This window comes from Anoplophora glabripennis, unplaced genomic scaffold, assembly GCF_000390285.2.
Source record: "Anoplophora glabripennis isolate ALB-LARVAE unplaced genomic scaffold, Agla_2.0 scaffold1, whole genome shotgun sequence".
NCBI classification, from domain to species: Eukaryota; Metazoa; Arthropoda; class Insecta; order Coleoptera; family Cerambycidae; genus Anoplophora; species Anoplophora glabripennis.
In genome coordinates, this window is record NW_019417028.1 from 5,286,983 (window position 1) to 5,305,147 (window position 18,165).

An 18,165-nucleotide genomic window follows, 5' to 3' on the forward strand; every position below is an offset into this window, starting at 1 on the left:
ATTCATATTTTTAAATATAACGATTGCCATATTACTTTTCGAGATATATCGAAAAAACCGTCAAAAATCGACTTTTTTTGTTTTTGCTGTATCTCTTGCAAATTAAGGTTTTGAAACTTGTTACTTGCTGTAAAAGTAGCCCTCGGCAAGCAAAAAAAGTGCCTTTTTGTAATTAAAAAATATTAAAAAATTTTTCGAGCTATATCGATTTTTCGAAAAAAAAGGTCAACTCGAAATTCGGCTCTTCTTGCTCGTAGAGAAACGAATCTGGGCTCATTTTTTTCCTTAAGAGTTGTACTTTTATGGTAAAAAAGAGTGATAACGATTTTATTCACTTCAAGTGTCCAAAAAATGACTGAAAAAGTGAAAATTTTTTTGGTTTCAAAATTTCAATTTTCAAAAATATCATGTACAAGTGTTTGTTTACACTATGATGAAAAAAAAAATTTTCTCGGCTCTAGAAGGTCGTAGACCAATTTTTTTTAATTCGCGTAAAAATGCCAGCAATTGATTCCTGTAATAGGCACTATCGTGAAATGAAAATCGAAAAAAACATTCAAGAAAAACGCGACCAAAAAATTTTTACTTTTTTCAAGCTCATTTTTGGACTCTTGAAATGAACAAAATCGTTATTACCTTTTTTTACCATGAAAGTACAATTGTTAAGGAAAAAAATGAGCCCTGATTCGTTTCTCTACGACTATTCGACGAGCAAGAAGAGCCGATTTTCGAAATGACCTTTTTTTTCGAAAAATCGATATAACTCGAAAAATTTTTAATATTTTTCAATTTCAAAAAAGTCACTTTTTATGCTTGCCAAGGGCTACATTTACAGTAAGTAACAAGTTTCAAACCCTTAATTTGCAAGAGATACAGCAAAAACAAAAAAAGTCGATTTTAGACGGTTTTTTTCGATATATCTCGAAAAGTAATATAGCAATCGATATATTTAAAAATACGAATAGATAGGTTTTTTTAATAGCTACAACTTTCTCCTTTAACTTTTTTCGATTGGACCAAGTTTTTTTTTATTAGCGACTTTTATGAATTTTTTAGAGAAATTTTTATTGCACGTTTTCAGTCTCAACTGAATTTACTTGAGACACTATTTTTAAAACGATACCGTAGAAACCGCCCGAAAGACTAAAATCTGGCTCATCCCGCTCTGTTCCTAGATCATTTTTGGAAACATCCGCGAAATTTCGAAAACACCAGCGACGCGCGCCGTGCTCCAAAGCAGTTATGAACCTGGCGAACAAGATTTAATCAGCGGTCTCCCCCAGACATCTCGCCTTTAATTAAACTCGAATTTTGCGTCGCGACGCTAATAAACCCGCCCAAACTAAGACGTAATCCCCGAAATCGCCGACAAATGTAGCGGATCCCCGACGTTAACGCGGCATTTGTTAGACAATGCCGATTTTACGAACGCCCCGCGGCTCGACAATGGGCGGCTATGAATTATTACGCAATCGAGCAAATGAACTATAACGTAAATGACGTGGCTAATTGAATAATTGTATCACCGAAGGATACGGACGTGTCGGCGCTATCCCAGCTGCCATTGTCCCGCGGATACGGTGGCAGATGCCGATGGGTTGCCGGCTAGGTCGGGAAACGATTGGATATTGACAGCGAGGGGTAATTAAAACGTTGTAAGAGCGACCGCTGCGTTACGAATCAAAGGATGTGGCGTGACCTTTAACAAACAATCGATTATCGATAGGAAGTCAAATAAAAGGAGAGTAATACACAAAGTAAGAGATAAAACAACAAAATTAATAAATATGAACATAAAGCAGGCAAAAGAAATATATGTATAGTTAATATAGGATAGAAATCGATTTGGTATGTACTTTAGACACGAATCAACCAATTTCTGGCGTTCCACAGGGTTCGAATCTGGGGCCTCTACCGTTTTTATCGTTCATTAATGATCCGTTGGTATAGTAAACTGCGACAAATTATCATTATTCGCATACGATTTAAAAATATTTGCCATGTTTTGGGACTTTGTTATTATCTTATTAAATTATTAAATAATCAATTACAGAACTACGGTTAGTGAGGTTTGTATCACCTGAAAATTGAATAGTTAAAACTGTATCAATCACACAATAAAGTAAATGTAAAACATTACCATAAATTAAGAAGAGAACAGGGCCAAGAACTGATCCTTGAGGTACTACTGCATTAGCACCGAGGCATGTAGAATCGGTCTTATTATTAGTGCTGGGAATCATATTCGAATAATTCGAATATTCGAATTAGTACTATCTATAAATTCGAATAAGTGTATATTAAACTATTCGAATTAATCGAATAATTTAACTATTCGGATATTCGAATTATTCGATTAATTTAACTATTCGAATATTCGAATTATTCGAATAATTTAACTATTCGAATAGATAAATAGTCGAATATGACGTGAAGCAAACTGCGTTTGCGTTTTAACTTGTCTTAACAAATACTGTAAATATTCGAATAATTCGAATATTGCAATAATTCGAATAATTCGAATATTGCAATAATTCGAATAATTCGAATATTGCAATAATTCGAATATATTCGAATATTGCAATAATTTGAATATATTCGAATAATTCGAATAATCGAATAAATATTGAAGTAACTATTCGAATACGAAATTTAAAAAATGTCCCAGCCCTAGTTATTATGGATAACATATTGTCTATTACTGAGATAAATATACAGGGTGATCTATCCCCAAATAAGTGTTAGGGAATTTCATATGGAACACAAGTAATAAATTAAAAACGAAAAAAGATATCGACCTCCGGTTTGTGTATTTGTTTTCCTTAATAAATGGTCTATTTCGTTGCATTTAATTTTCTACTTCGTTGCATTTTAATTTTCTATTTCGTTACATTTAATTTTTTTAGTAAACGCAGGAAAATAATATTTATATTCCCATATCATAAAAATAAATTCTATTAATAGTTCTTTAAAATGAGCCGTCGTTTCTTGAAATCGATTAAGGCATTTAGAAGTAACGACAATTTAAAAATTTCATGATGACGTCCTTCATACTGGCGTTGCTATGGTAACAACAAAAAAACAAATAAAGTTCCAACAAAACTTGTAACAGTGTAAGCGAAATTTCGAAAAAACGACAATTTTCTAACACTATAGCAGTTGCGCCTCCTAGCTGAAGTTACAAACTTGAAAATATTTTAAATTAATTTCTTTTGGCTGTATTTATTAATAGATTTTTTACCCCATAATCGCAGCAGTTGCTGCAAAAGCTAGGATTCTATGCAGTGAACGAATGGATGTACCATAAGGTTCGGTTATAGGCCTAGTGCTTTCTTAAAATTACATAAATGGCTTAAGTTTTCATACTTCCTTAATTGGGTCGAGTTTTGAAAATATGCATTTAACTAGAAGTATAAAATTTACTGGATAACTATAAAAATAATTTTCTGAATATTATTTATGTTTCAAGACTAATAAAACCAAACTTTTACGATTTCATAGTTCACAAAAGATTGGTAATAATTTTGCCACGGGTATTAAGCGATGAAATAGCGAAATTTTAAATCATTTTATTGACTCGCTTATTGTAACAGCCTTTTGCAAGGAACTCAGCAACTAGCAAACAAATATTGTCGTAAGCATTACAAATATTAACCAAATAAGCCTCCTAGTCACTCTAATTTCCCAAACACCAACTTCTCCCGTTTCAATAAGCGTCGTACTTCATTTTTTATGTTCTATCAGCTATTCGAAGCTCCGAAGCTGATCGATGCGGAACAAACCTTTGGAATACCCAACCTCAATCCGTCCGACAATGGATTTTCCACTTTCCCTTCACTTATCCAATATAGCGTCCCTACGAGGGCCCATAAAACTGTTACAGCCCTCGACAAAGAAAAACTTATCTGTAGGCGAGTGGGCTTAAGTGTACATGTTCCCATGAATATCAATTTATCGTATACATACAAGTAATGGCGTCGAGAGGGACGGGGTGCCGGAAAACCCGTATTTATTGCAAATCGCCACGGTGGTATTTGGAGAAAATTAAGCTGGGGAGCACTGAAACACGCACATGTGCAGTTTGTCAGACTTTTGACTGTTTGTCAGAGTTTTGAAGTAAAATTAAATCGATTTTCGCATTTCTCGTCAAAAATATTGTTCGTATTTTCAAAGCTGCATATTATCTAAAATAATGAATCGATTTTCAAAAAGTAAGAATCGATGTATAGAGAATTAAAAGCCCTTTCTAATGACCGCTCACTTGACCCCCATTCCCATTTGAAAAAATTTAGGGGATAGCACCCCCACTTAGGGGGTTGAAGATTTTGGTATGCTTTTTGAGCCAAAAGTTGTCCCCCTCAGAAACAAATTTGACCTGTTTTTGGATTTTGCCGAAAAATTCTTTACTACCCTGTAATGCCTTGCGGTACGTTTTCGATGGGCTACCCTGTATGTCTGAAAAAAATTTTGTATCATTTTACAACTTGTTTATTTGCGCTGTCGTTCGTTTCACGCTTTTTTATTTATTTACATGAAATATGATAAAATGCGTAAAAAATATCATACGACAAATATATGAGATATAGTCGAGACAGAGCTGTAAGGTTGAGTAAAAAAACATCAATATTTTACAGGCGTTCAACGCAAACGTGTATAGTTTTTTTGCAATCCTAGGTTTCAGTACCGCGTATATAAAATGTCATATGAAGGTCATAGTGATAAAAATATAGACATATATCCACGATCACCTTATAATCGGACTTTTATCCACACATATGAACCGTCGAAAGTGACACTTTATCCAATAGTGGAATAAAGTAACTTTATTTCAGTATTAGAATAATGAAAAAATAATAAACCTATAATAAATCAAAAATTTATTTACTTATTAACATTAACATTAACATTTACATTTATAGTAATAGACATTTCGTTTTTTGTTTTATCATAATTAACTTCCTTTCCGTTAATAACAACCCAAAAAAATGATAATGTAAAAAGTAAAGAGATATTACCTAAATCATTAAATATTCTTTATAGGAAGCCCCAGTCAAAAATTCTTCAATATGTGCTCTTTCCAATACTGCAGCTTTTTTTGCTTCGTATCCTCTCGATTCACTCCTCAAATAAGCAGTAGGTAAGCTTGTTATATTTTCCAACATCTATATTTTTGTAGACCTTTATAATAGTATCTTCAACATTGAATTGTTCGACCACATAGCTGAAATTGCATATTTTTTTTCCAAATCGTAGTTTTTAAATCTGTCATTACTCTCCGTTTTTTTCGCCATTCTTGAAATTCGGCGAACACTTAATGTTCCCTGGATTTCGCCGGCAATAAATGGAAAACTGCTTCTTGAGCTTCTTCAAAAACAGCCACAGAAACACAATTACTTTCTTGCATTTTTACCAAATTCAGAGAGAACTGTTTATTAAATTGATAATAAACAACGTACCATAGCAACCAATAGATATAACAAAACCTACCATGTTTCATTGAGTACTAATACGAAATATCAAGTCGTGCGAATATTTTTTTAATAAATTCCAATAATTCTGACTCCACAAATATGATTGTGATGTGACTATGGATAAAACGTTGTATTGCATTCGTGTTTTAATCGCCTTTTATCCACTTAAGAATATTAAACGCTCGAAGTACGTTATATTATTTGAATAAACAAATTGTTCAAGTTGAATTAAAAATATGCTGTTTATTTTTGCAAAATTACACCAACACAAACACAACGTAAAGTAAAAAATGTTTTAAAAATACGATTAATTATAATATGATTGCCTTATTTGGTAGCATTTACACTACTTCGTAACACCAGTATATTGCTACAAATTGCTTAGAATAAGACATTATTAACAATTTGCAACCTACACTGGTCCCAATTGTATCCGACATAGCCTTTGTCAAGGCTTAAGGCTAGTTTACATTATTAGCGATGAATCATTGATATCTAGTGTTGTATATTAACGCATACATATGTCCCAGAAAATCCAGATTTTTTTCAAAAAATGAACAATATTTGCCTCTTGTAGTAATGAAAGCGGCAGAAAGTACAGTGCAGCAACTTATTTCTCCAGAATGTGCAAAGTATTATGACAGATTAAAACGCTGAATTAGGACAGGGTATGTCGTACGTCGTAGTGACCGTGCAAAACCGCCTTTAGCATCTTTTTATACAAAAAAACTAATCCCTATATCCTTCTTCGATTCAGGCTTTTACTAGCGCTCGATGTCGGTAAACTATCACCGTTAAACGGTAAATAAAAACGAATTACGACTCGGGTTCTGGCGGGACTACGAGCGGAACTTTTGCGAATTAATGATTCAAATTTACCGATTTGGCGCGGCCCCCCCAGACGCATAAAATATTTACCCAATCCATCAAGTGGGAAACTTCCACCGTTGCCCGATTACACATCAATTTCGGGAAGTTTTACGGATCCAATCCCACATGTGTACGCGGGATGCTTCTGCGGTAGATTATGTGCGGTGGTGCCGCCGCTATAAAGTTGCTTCGGTGATTTTGCTCGGGACCATTTGCTTGATAACTCCTTCGGAGTTACGGCATCCGGGAATTTTATTTAATATGAACGCGTTTTTATTCCCGTAATAAAATGCTTGGGTGTGCGGATCCTCACCGACTTGTTTACTTCTCTGCCGTTGCAGCGGTAGCTCGAACGTTTTCGTAAGAGCTCCCATATTTTTTTGCTTAACACGTGCGGGTCGTTAAAACATCGGGAGTCCCTCAAGGGTCCATACTTGGACCTATTTAAATTTCCCAATTATACAGGCCCAATGGAATATTTCAGAGACTACTTCGACTTGAATTTTGAAAATTTAGGCTTAAGGGTTTTCGGTTATACCGGAAGTCGCCATCTATTTGCTTATTTTAAAGGGAACACCCTGTATATTTGTGCATATTTGGATTCCACGTATAATTTTAGGGGGACTTTTACCAATCTTCCCTATATATATCTCTAATAATGTTGAAGATATTACAATTCCATAAAAAAAATTGTTTGTCGATAACCTAAAAGTATTCAGTGATTGGTTCTGCACTAGCCAATCAAGTTATACAGAAGTTGGATTTTCTTAACTCTACTGTATTTCTAACAAATGTAAATAATGTATATTGAGGAATCTACAGAGTGTTAGAAAATTTGACTGTCTTAATTTTAACAGACGACAGAATACATTAAAATAAATAAAAAGACCTCATATGACATGGTCCTAAACTCAACCATTTTCGAGAAAAAAAAACGCATGAATTGCAAGAAAATTTAGAATAAGGCTCATCTTAGGCTCAAGTTCAAAAGTGACATAAGCCCGATTGACGCTTTTTGTTTTTTAGGGGTAAAAACTACCGCTAAGTGAAAAAAATTGAAATTAAGTTTTAAGCATTTTATTGATAAAAATCTTGTTCAAGAATAAAGATTAAATAATGGTCCATGTTCTCGAACATGTTTTATGATGTATTAGATCTTTTCGATCCTTTATTTAACCCTTAAAAACTACCCCTATGCAAAAAATAATGATAAAAATTACTTATTAAAGATTTGAAATGATTAAATCGTGCAATTATTTAAAATAAAAGTTACCTTATAGCTAATAAAAGAATCCCTTTCCCTTTCAACCCCTAAAAACCACCAAAAAAAAGCAAAATATTTGTTGAAAAAATGCTACATTTTTGTTGTCTATCATTTTTCACGTATCTTTCATAGTTTCAGAGTTATTATATAAATAAGGCAATTTTTTTTGAATAATGAAAAATACGTTTTCAACTTTTACCGTACATTATTAAAAAAATACGCATTCTAAACCGGTCTAACTTCAGGATCGTATGAAAAATACTAAAACAAAACTAATTGTAAAGGGTCTACGATTAATTTTAATTCTGATGGAAATGGTACAGCGTTTACTGCTCATTTTTCTTTAAAAAATATGAGCAACCCATCTGTTTTTGACGATAACTCCTTCAATTTTGCTCTAATAAACTTTTCTAAGAAGGTCTTTTTGAGTATTACAAAAAACTCCAGGAGCGTTACACACGTAAAATTAATCCTTTTTCCGTTACTTGACGTTGAATACATCGATTCGAACAAAATCAAGCACAGTCGCGCAGAATATGATCGACCTAAAACGATAAAGTGGGAAGGCTACATGTCAAATACAAAGTAAATAAACACACATTGCTTGATGTAATATTTATTTTTTACCATTTATGAGACCTCCGGATCATTGCACTACGAAAAATTTCAGATTTTACATTGCTTGTAAACATTTATAATATAGAGTTTTAATTGTTTTGATCATATTTTAGGTCTCCACTATCTATGAGAATGAGAATATCGCCTATGCTTACAAAAACAACCCAGAAAAACTAGAAGTACATATATCTTCGATTACCAAAGGGTACGCATTTAAAATTATTTAGCAATTGTATACTGAAAATTATTTATTTTAGAATGGAATGATTTGCTCTGCGAAGTGGATAGTAGAAATAAAATTACCCCCTTGTTGTAGCCTTAAAATAAAGTGTTATAAAATATTGGCGTGTTTAATTTAAAATAAGTCAAACATCTGTATTTGATTTGAAGTGGAAATTAAGTGTTACACCTTGTTGTTCTCGAGCTAGTCTCTGTGGGGACAGACCCGCTATTAGAACTCCTAGGTCCCCCTAATGACGTATTTGTTTTTTTCTTTATTTTTAGTGCTTCCAATGCCACCTTCTCAATTACGTTAGCTTCGCAGCGGTGATTTAGATGCATCGCGGTGGCGCCACCTGTAGACTTCGCTGGAAATTAAAAATAAATCAGCCCGAAACTGGAATTAGCTGCTCGGCCGTAAATTAAAATTTGTAAAACAACTTCTGGAGGACAGGTCCCAGCCACCTGCGTTTGAAAACATTATTTTCAGTAAGTTACCAAAGTTAATATTTATCCCCGAGTTCTGGGGCATTTATTTTGTTAATCTGACAACGACGCATTAAGTGAAGTTGTCACAGTGGTTTTATTTATTGCATAAATTCTGTTAATCCAGGCCGACCAACTGTTGGGAGTTGGAATAAAGGAAGCGGTGACGCGTGCTGCAAATATTGTAAAAATAGGAGTTTGCTTGTTAGATATATAGCACTTGGGCGTATTATATGAAAATATTTTGCTCTCTTGTTTTTCCAGGCGAAAAGTTTATACTTATTTTAAAAAAACAATTAACGTTTACTTTGTTTTACAATATTCAAAGAGATTTTTCGAAAGAAGACAGCAATATGTCTCTCCAGACGTCAAAAGGTCCAAACCAACCATCTTCTACCGCTTCATTTAGCAAGACGACAATTTTTCTTTGAACAAAGGAACTTCCGTAAGGTTGTTTCAGGTCTGTGCAGCACAAAAATATGCTGAGAATGTATTTCCTGAAAGTTCCCCCTTTGCTGTTTGCATTCAATTAACGTGCATCATGGAAATCGGGCTTTTGCAGCCAAATCGTCTGTAATAATTGTTTATTTAAAATTTCCGCTGCAAAATATTAATCATAATGGGAATCTCATCACCAGCTCGGTACGTTAATGATTCTATATAATTTATAATCAACTCGCGGATAGTATTTTTTAATGGCGAACCCGGTAACCGCCGAATAATAAATGATCATTTAATTCAGTATTGATTGGCAGAATTTAATTAAATTCAGTTTTAAGCGCATTCCTCATCCATTAAACCATTTATATTGTATTTCGTCGGGTACGCCAAGCGCCACAATTCTTGTACGGAACCTTAAGTCTTAATAACGTTTCATCGACGTTTCCTAGAACTTTTTCGTACGCGGAAATTTTATCTTAATATGTCCTTCATATGTTTCGGTCATATAATCACTTACATACGTTTGTTTTTCATTTAAAATTGTTTTTAATTATATTTGGTCCTAGAAATGACTATAAATCGACCAATTACCGACCAAACCTTGTAGAACGTCGACAAAACGTCTCTGAGAGATTAGAAGCGTAATTAATAAAAGTGATTATTTTAATATCATTTAAAAACGTTTCGTGGACGATTTTTCAACGTCTCCGAAACGTCGATAAAACGGTCTTTATAGCAAATATCTCGAAAAGAGCTTCTATGCGATTTCTCTCAAACTACTAATAAAAAGGAAAGCAGAAACCATTCCCATTAGGGGTCTTAAACATGAAAAAAACATTTTCCTACTTTTTATTTAAAAAAACAATGTTCCTAAGGACACTGTTTGTCATCTTGCGAAACCAGGAAGGCTTTAAACTTGAAATTTAACAGTTCTGTTACTTCAACAGTTGTATTTTAAAGTGTTAATGCCTTGGCTTTTCAGTTAAAAGCATTTGGTGCTAGAAATGACGATAAATCGACCAAATATCGACGAGACCTTTTCGAAACGCCTCTGTCATTAAATACTGAGACTAGAATCATAAGTAACTACAGAAGACTGACTATTTTAGTATTATTTCAGGTTGTAAATGAGTAAAGTGAAAGGTGTTCGTATCAAACACCCACGTATCCTAAACCAGGCCTAACAGTAGAGGCTCCCCGTATGTATGGAGAGTAAACAAAGCATTCCTCCGGTGGTCGGGTTGTTACTGTATTACGCCACGCTCTATCAGAGCAGAACTACTAATATCCTGTTTAAATTCACACCGTTTATCACACCTACCCGTACCTAACTTTATGCCGGAGATAATGCTAAGTGCGGGAGCAATTGTTGTTACGGCAGCGAGCACCATCCCAAATACCGTCCCGTTCCTAATAAATACCGTGCAGGAGCCTGCTAGATAAGGATTGTTATGAGGCGTTCCAGATTATTCTATTTATAGCTACGGTCTTGGGACTCTGGATGCGGTTCCTGGGTATTTTTGTGGCGATATGGCCGACCATTTTCATGAAATAGACGTGTGACTGGGTGATTTCTATTTTACCATTTTCATATAGTCGCGATTTTATGCGTTTATTTCTTTATTTTTCGTTAAAAGTTGGCTTTAATCGTATTCGGTCCCGGAAATGACGATAAATCGACCAGATATCACTTAAAAATTGTCAGATGTAGAGGAAAAGGTTAACTACAAAAAATGAGTGATTTTATTTATTTCGTTATTTAAATCTTGAGGTTTTATAAGTCATATACAAAATTTCACGTTATTTTTTCTTTAATTTTCATGGAAATTACCTAAAAACGACCAAATATCAACCAAACATCGACGATATACTGTCGAACCGTTGAAAAAAACCTCATATGATAATTAAATAGATGAGAAATATGAGAAATATAAGTAAATTAACAAAAAAATAATATTTTTGTCCCAATTTCATTATTATAGAATAAATAATTAAAGAAAATTGTCGAATTTAGCGTGTTTGTTGCAATTTTACATCTATAATCATCTATGCGTATTTCTTCTTTTGATTTCATATAAAACAGAAGTATTACTGTTTAAAATATCATGCTTTATGATAAAAATAAGTCAAATAACATATGAGGTGGCTTTAAATCGATAAAATGTCGAGGATACGTCGCTGAAACGTCGATAGAACGTCTCTGATTTATAACAGTGTTATTTTTGGGTTCTACTGCTTTAACTGCTAATAAAAATAAGTAACACACTATTCCCATTAAATATTAAAAGGTTAAAACGTTAAAAAACAAAAAGATATGACTAAAAAAAAAATTGTTCGCCTTTTACTTTTTATACTCTCGAGTAAAAACGTCCAGTGTTTACACATTGAAAATTCCTTCGCCAATACATTTTTAAGTGACAATACACTGGTCTCTCATTTAAAAGAACGTTTAGTTCTATTTGGTTTTATAATACACGATAAACCGACGAAAAATCGACGAAACGTGGTCAAAACGTCTATAAAACTTCTTTGGTAATAAATTTAAATTAAAACCTTAAGGAAATTACAAAAATAAAATAAAATGTATTGGTTTTTACTGGATGTGACGAATAATCGACGGAATATCGACCAATCTTACCGTAATATCCTTAAAATGTCTGTGTGTGACGGTAAATGTTACTTGCTCTTTTTATTTCTTTTAAAGGTTAAAACTCAACATTTTTTCTGCTTTGTTTGGTCACAGTAACGTCATAAATGAGTCACGAGACGTCTATACAACGTCGACCGCTTCAACGAAACGTCTTAAACTTGAAAATTAATCCAAACCGAAGTCTTGCAAACTCACAGATTCCCAACTAGGATTTCTATTTAGGCGCTTAACCTCCCTCGAATATGAGCCTGGCGAGCGTATTTATCCGAAAAGTTTACCCTCCGGAGACCACGGCTTAATCCTCTACCGAGTCCCTAAGCGCCGATTCATTAAATAATATTTACAGTTCTTGCCCGGAATACCCCGCGTCCTGTGCGACCGGTTTTTCCCGAGATTACAATTGATTTACGGGCCGTCAGAGCGAGTATTGACAGTACTTTTCATTACTGAACTGCTCCCGGGAAATAAATCACACTGTGCAGTATATCAAACGCGGTATCGGCCGGTGATGTATGGGAACTTATATTGGAAAACTCCATAAACTCCCGGTCCCGCTCCGTCGACAATAATTACAAATTACACAGCCCCGGGAAACAAAATGCAATAAAGGGTCTGTGTTTTTTTGCGCGAGCCATTCTTTTTGACGCTGTTTCATCGCTGGAAAAGGAAACAGCGGTACGGGCACAAAAATATGTACAATTAGTCTTGCAATGTCGGCAGCAGAACTTCCAATAATTAAATGATAAAGCTCAAGAAAGAATTGTAGGTGAAATAGAAGCACACTAAGAAGAATCTAGTAAAAAGATATGAAGAGAGCGAAGGAAAAATGATTCAAGTTGTAGTACAAACTTTAGAAGCTAGGAAACAGTAGCAGAATTGATGATAGAAGTGGTATTTGCAGTAGTGAATAAAGATGTTCAAAATCAACCAAAATTTGATGACTCTGCAAACTCATCAGCCAAAGGTAAAGACATTCAGTTACTGAATCATGAATCTAAAACGGCAGCAGTCTACATCACTCCCATTTTCAGCTACCTTAGTTGCAAGTTCAGGCCCCTAAATGTTTTTGAATTTTCTGCCAAACTAAAACGATGCGCTCGTTGATATTAAAATTCCGGACTGACGCCCCGGAAAAAAATTGCCACTCAAAATCTCATAATTCCTGTAAATCACCGAATTTAAAATCCCCAAATTTATTACCTGTCAAAAGCTTTGTAATTTAAGGCCAAAATCATTTTCTCGCTGATTTATCTTCACTTTAGCAGGTCGAAATTGAAAATCAAATCATATATATAGAAAAAAAAATTGTTAACGACGGAATTTGGCGCTGTATTTTTTTGTAAGGCTGTAACGATCTCATTTCGCAAAATTGGAGGCAATTTATTTGACGTTATAGTTATTGTAGGATCTCCAGAAAACCCGACGAATCGAAAATGTAAAATCAAGCACAATTTTCTGATCCATTGGATCGGCAAGGCGTGAAGCTCAATTTATAATTTTTTGCCGTCGGTGGCCATTATCAAAGTTATATCGTCATGATTACGTGCTACGTATTGAAAACACAAACTGTTTAATCCCACAAACTCATGCAATCGTATGAATTAATTAAAACGCTTTTTGTACCTCTAAAAAGCCCAATATTTTTAATGCCAAAAAACGAAATGTTCAATCGTCAATACCACTTTTTTGAGAATACATAAACGTTTTTAAAATACACCAGTACATCAAACAGAGCACTGAGTTGAATATTTGCAAAAAGAAGTTCTTATTTTGGTACAAAAATCAGTTGGTTCGAAGAGTTGCTATTTCCCAAAGCTTCAGCAGTCAAATAATGTGAGGTGTTTGGTGAAAGCGTCGATGCTTAAGTATAACACCATTTGGTGCAAGAACTGGAAACTCTACATCTGTAGAAGTGGAGTCTGGGTTAAACTAATTTACAGGAAGGAATTGTTAAAAGGGGATTACAAAAAGTGACGCTTTTTTACTTATATTGGACTGTCCGAAGCGCGACGTATTTTCTAAAATGGGCGGTGCAAAGGGGAGGAGTTACATTAGATAGATCGTTAGTATTGATCAAGAATTGGTCATCTTTGTTGGTTCAAATGGTCCTTCTCCTTCAGTTTTTGTGTGCGTTTGGAGCAAATAGCGACGTTAGTGTAACTTTTACGCAAGTTGAAAGGTAAAGTACTTGTACAAAACACTTTTTTTTGTAAAGACTACTGACCGACAAGCAGCACCAGGACCAAGTGGAAGGCCATCCTAGCAGCGACCGCGGTCATCCTGGAGCTTCCTCTCAACTAACTGATCACACACAATCACGCACCAAACCGCACGCACGCCTTTCCCGCCAGGGACCACCACATCCTTCCGGATCACAGTCACTCCTGTCGGCCGTCCGGCTGTCAGGCGGAATGTGAAAAAAAAAATAGCTAATGAACGACGCGGTTGATGGCTCGGTCGGGGTCCGGTAAGATCGTCGTCCTCCTGTTCAGACCATCGCGCGAATACTGTGGGAGAGGGAGCGCTAGAGAGCGAGGCTGCGCCGCGCGGCGTCGTCCCCGTAGACGCAGAACGACGCCACTCCCACCACGCCGGCCGGAGGACCGAAATCTCGCCGGATCGCCTCCTGGCGGTGTCTTCTCCGCGGTTCTGGCTCCTGGACACCAGGTCGGCGGGACCTAGAGGACCGTTTCTTATTTCATTCGCGTGGAAGTTGTTTTGGGCACATTCCGCGACATTTACATGATTGAGTCGTTCATTTCGAAAAGCACTCAAGTCAAATTTTCGCCATTTTGCCATGAAACGTTTTTCCAATGTTATTTACATCCATAAAAAGAAAAAACAACAGTCCAGGCGGTAGAGCATTTGAGGCGTTTCTATTTGAAGTCATCTATTTTGTTGTACAGAAAAATCTCAAATATTATGTAGAATAAGAATCCGAGTTTGCCTATAACAAAAAACCATTCAGGGGAATAACAAACATATAAAAAAACAAAAAATGACTCGTTTTCGACATATTTTTCCCTGTAACATTGAAAGTAAGCTCTAAATAAAAAAGTTATTTTTATTTCGGCATTTATGTCGATTTTATCAAGCTCATCGATGTACGATTACGTAAGCCATAAATTATTATTAACTTTACGCTTCTATATCTCAGAATCTACAAAGTAGAATACTGTCGTATTTGGCTAAAAAACGGGAAGTTACGACGTAGTTTTTATGTGCGCAAGATTTTGTTGATTGCATAAAAAATTCCCTGGACAATAAATAATAATTGTTTATAGAGTAAAATGTTGAAAAATTAAAAAAAAATCTGAATGGTTATAAAAGTGTAGAAATAGGTATTTTTAGTATTGATCATTGTTTATTATGACAACAAGTATCTCTCAAACATTGTGTGCCCTTTCTAAACCTCAATTTAAACCAACGGTAAGCGATAAACTTTTTGAATTTTTTTTAATTAACAATCCTGTCAATCGAAAACCACGAGATCGATCGTTGCAAAATTGTTAGGGTAAAATTGACATACGTTTTACTATTTGTTCACAAAATTTCATCAATATTTTTAAATATTTACTTATTTTAAAAATTGCTTCAAATATACACATGATTTTCTACTATTTTTCGCCCATTGTTAACGCAAAATTAAACTTTTTTAATTCTCAGTTGTTGTACTTTATAGAAAATCATCAAACAAACAAAAAATAAAAACTTTTTTTATTTAGGGCTTACTTTCAATGTTACAGGAAAAACTATGTCGAAAAACGGGTCATTGTTCGTTCTTTTTGTATGTTTGTTGTTCCCCTGAATTTAGCAATGGTTTTTTTGAATAGGCAAACTCGGATTTTTATTCTACATAATATTTGGGATTTTTCTGTACAGCAAAATAGACGACTTCAAACACAAACGCCAAAGCCTACTTTTATTGCTCTATCGTCTGGACTATAACAGTACTGGAAAATAAAATTAAAAACTAGGTGCAGTCTCATCAAGTCACTTTTAAAAATCAATTTCTAGGAATGTATCAACATCCTGAAAAATTGACGTGACACTTTAGTATATCCGGTACGATTCAAAACGCGGTTTTGCCGTGATGGTCATGTGTGGTTATCTTTACAAATTTACAGGCTAATATTAGGCGGATACATTTGTTTCGTTAACGGACGAGTGAGGTTCTAATTGAATAATCTGTTAAATAGCGTTTTTAAAACGCCTGATGCGGGGTTACTGACAGCGGAATGAGAATTAATTACACAATAGCCAGCGGCCGCCGCTTGCCGACCCATACGGGGCGCTCGAAACGTAGGATAAAATTTCAGAGTAGAATTGTTCGCTTCCAAGTGCTAACTGAGGATTTAATAGTGATAATTTTGAGAAAATGCCCCAAACATACAACGTTCATAAGTCTAATAATTGTTTCGGTACCTCTGGTGTACCTCAAGGATCCAATCTTGGGCTACTTCATTTTATCGTACTTATTAATGACCTAAATGTACCATCATCAACACGACATTTTTTATTTAACTATAGTCGAAAGAAAAACATGTTTTTCGAAACATTTTGTTTACAAATTTTAAAAACATTCGGTATACTGTATATTCTAATCGTTATTGGTACCGTCTGCAATAAATCTTATCACTTACATTATAGCAAATAAAATTACCAAGTATAAAACCTTTCCAATCTACATTATATTACAAAACAAATTGTTCCTATCACAGAACAAAGTCAAAAGTTATCGATTTATTACAAAAACTATCAACTAATTTATCTTAGTGAGATAAATTAGGAACCAGACGCAAAATTACATCGGTTAAGGAGGTATATTGGGGGAAGAGAGGAGCGCAGGGGGGGGTCCTATGCAATTTGAAAAAATTAAATTCTATTGAAATTATTTGCGATAAACATTATCTATATAGCAAATAAATCTACTCATATGCACATAGCATACATATTGACTAATTAACAACATAAAAATATCTTATTTAAGTAGTTTTAAATTATAGAACGCATAAAGACTATGTAGATGTGGCAACAGCGCTAATAATTGACTAGCAGTTGTACACACTGCGAACCTACAGACCTCGGACATCGGAGATATTGCGCGTCAAATTCGGGTAAAGATGCGTACGCGTTCAAAAATGTATTGTGTGTAAACTATGTACAATATAATTATTATATATAGCAAATATATCGTATTATCCTCGCGAAGATTTGTATCCTTTATTTAAAATCCGTAAATCATGTGAACTGGTAAAACAACGAGAATTATGTTAATTTAGTTCTAAAGAAATGAAATGACACTCGCGCCCATCTCTCGTCCAAGTCAAAGAAAATGTTGGATGCAATTTTGAAGGTTCTGTGATAGAAATTACATTATTACTCACTGTTCGTGTTTTTAATCTCTATTTTAGTAATGTTACAAAAGTTTTGCAACTATAACTAATTTTTTAGATATAAAGTTTGCTGAGAAATATTTATGTTCCTTTGTTATTCCGTACAAATGCTTTTATCTCAAGTATTACTAATTATATTAATCAAGTAAAGAAAACTTTATGTAACCCTAAATATTGCTGGGTAATGATTACGATGTTTTTATAAACCATTAAATATATTAAAAGGATTTATCAACTGTATTTTTTATTCCAATAAATATATCACAGCTTCCTAGTCCTTTTTAATTAATCTAGTTTTTTAAAAACATTACAAAAAATCATCTGTTGTGGATAATGTAATGTTGATAACATTGTACATGGGATTTAGGAAAAATGTATATGTTTGAAATCAATTTCGTTTTTATCGAGTCTTTCAAATGTATTCCCTCCTTGCTGTCAGCTGATTGCGACGTTGCCACATTAATCCTCAAGTCAGACAGAAATGTAATTAATGGTTTCTGTTTCTAATTAATACAGCTGTACTATGTTCAGTTTTACATCAAAAATAAGATAATAACAGTGTGTACTATCTATGGAAAAGTTTTATTTCACAATTTCTACATTTTTTTCTCAGTTATGGGCAAAAAAAGAGCCGCACCGTCCATCTTCGCCATATAAACCTGTGTGAAAATGAACAACTTTCAACAGTATCTCAAAATCTAGATTAAAAAAAATATGACGCACAGAGGGAGCACTGGGTAATATGCTATA

The 18,165-nt window shown here is 34.3% G+C and overlaps 1 protein-coding gene across 1 annotated transcript in view; it reads right to left on the bottom strand.

Moving 5' to 3' along the window:
• The window catches only part of LOC108907343, a 138,704-nt gene extending 124,197 nt beyond the window's left edge, over positions 1–14,507 (bottom strand). Inside the window, exon 1 of the mRNA XM_018711023.1 lies at positions 14,244–14,507. Within this exon, the coding sequence (XP_018566539.1) occupies positions 14,244–14,298 (55 nt within the window). The 5' untranslated portion in view covers positions 14,299–14,507. The remainder of the gene's footprint in view (positions 1–14,243) is intronic.
• Between the last annotated feature and the right edge of the window lie 3,658 nt (positions 14,508–18,165).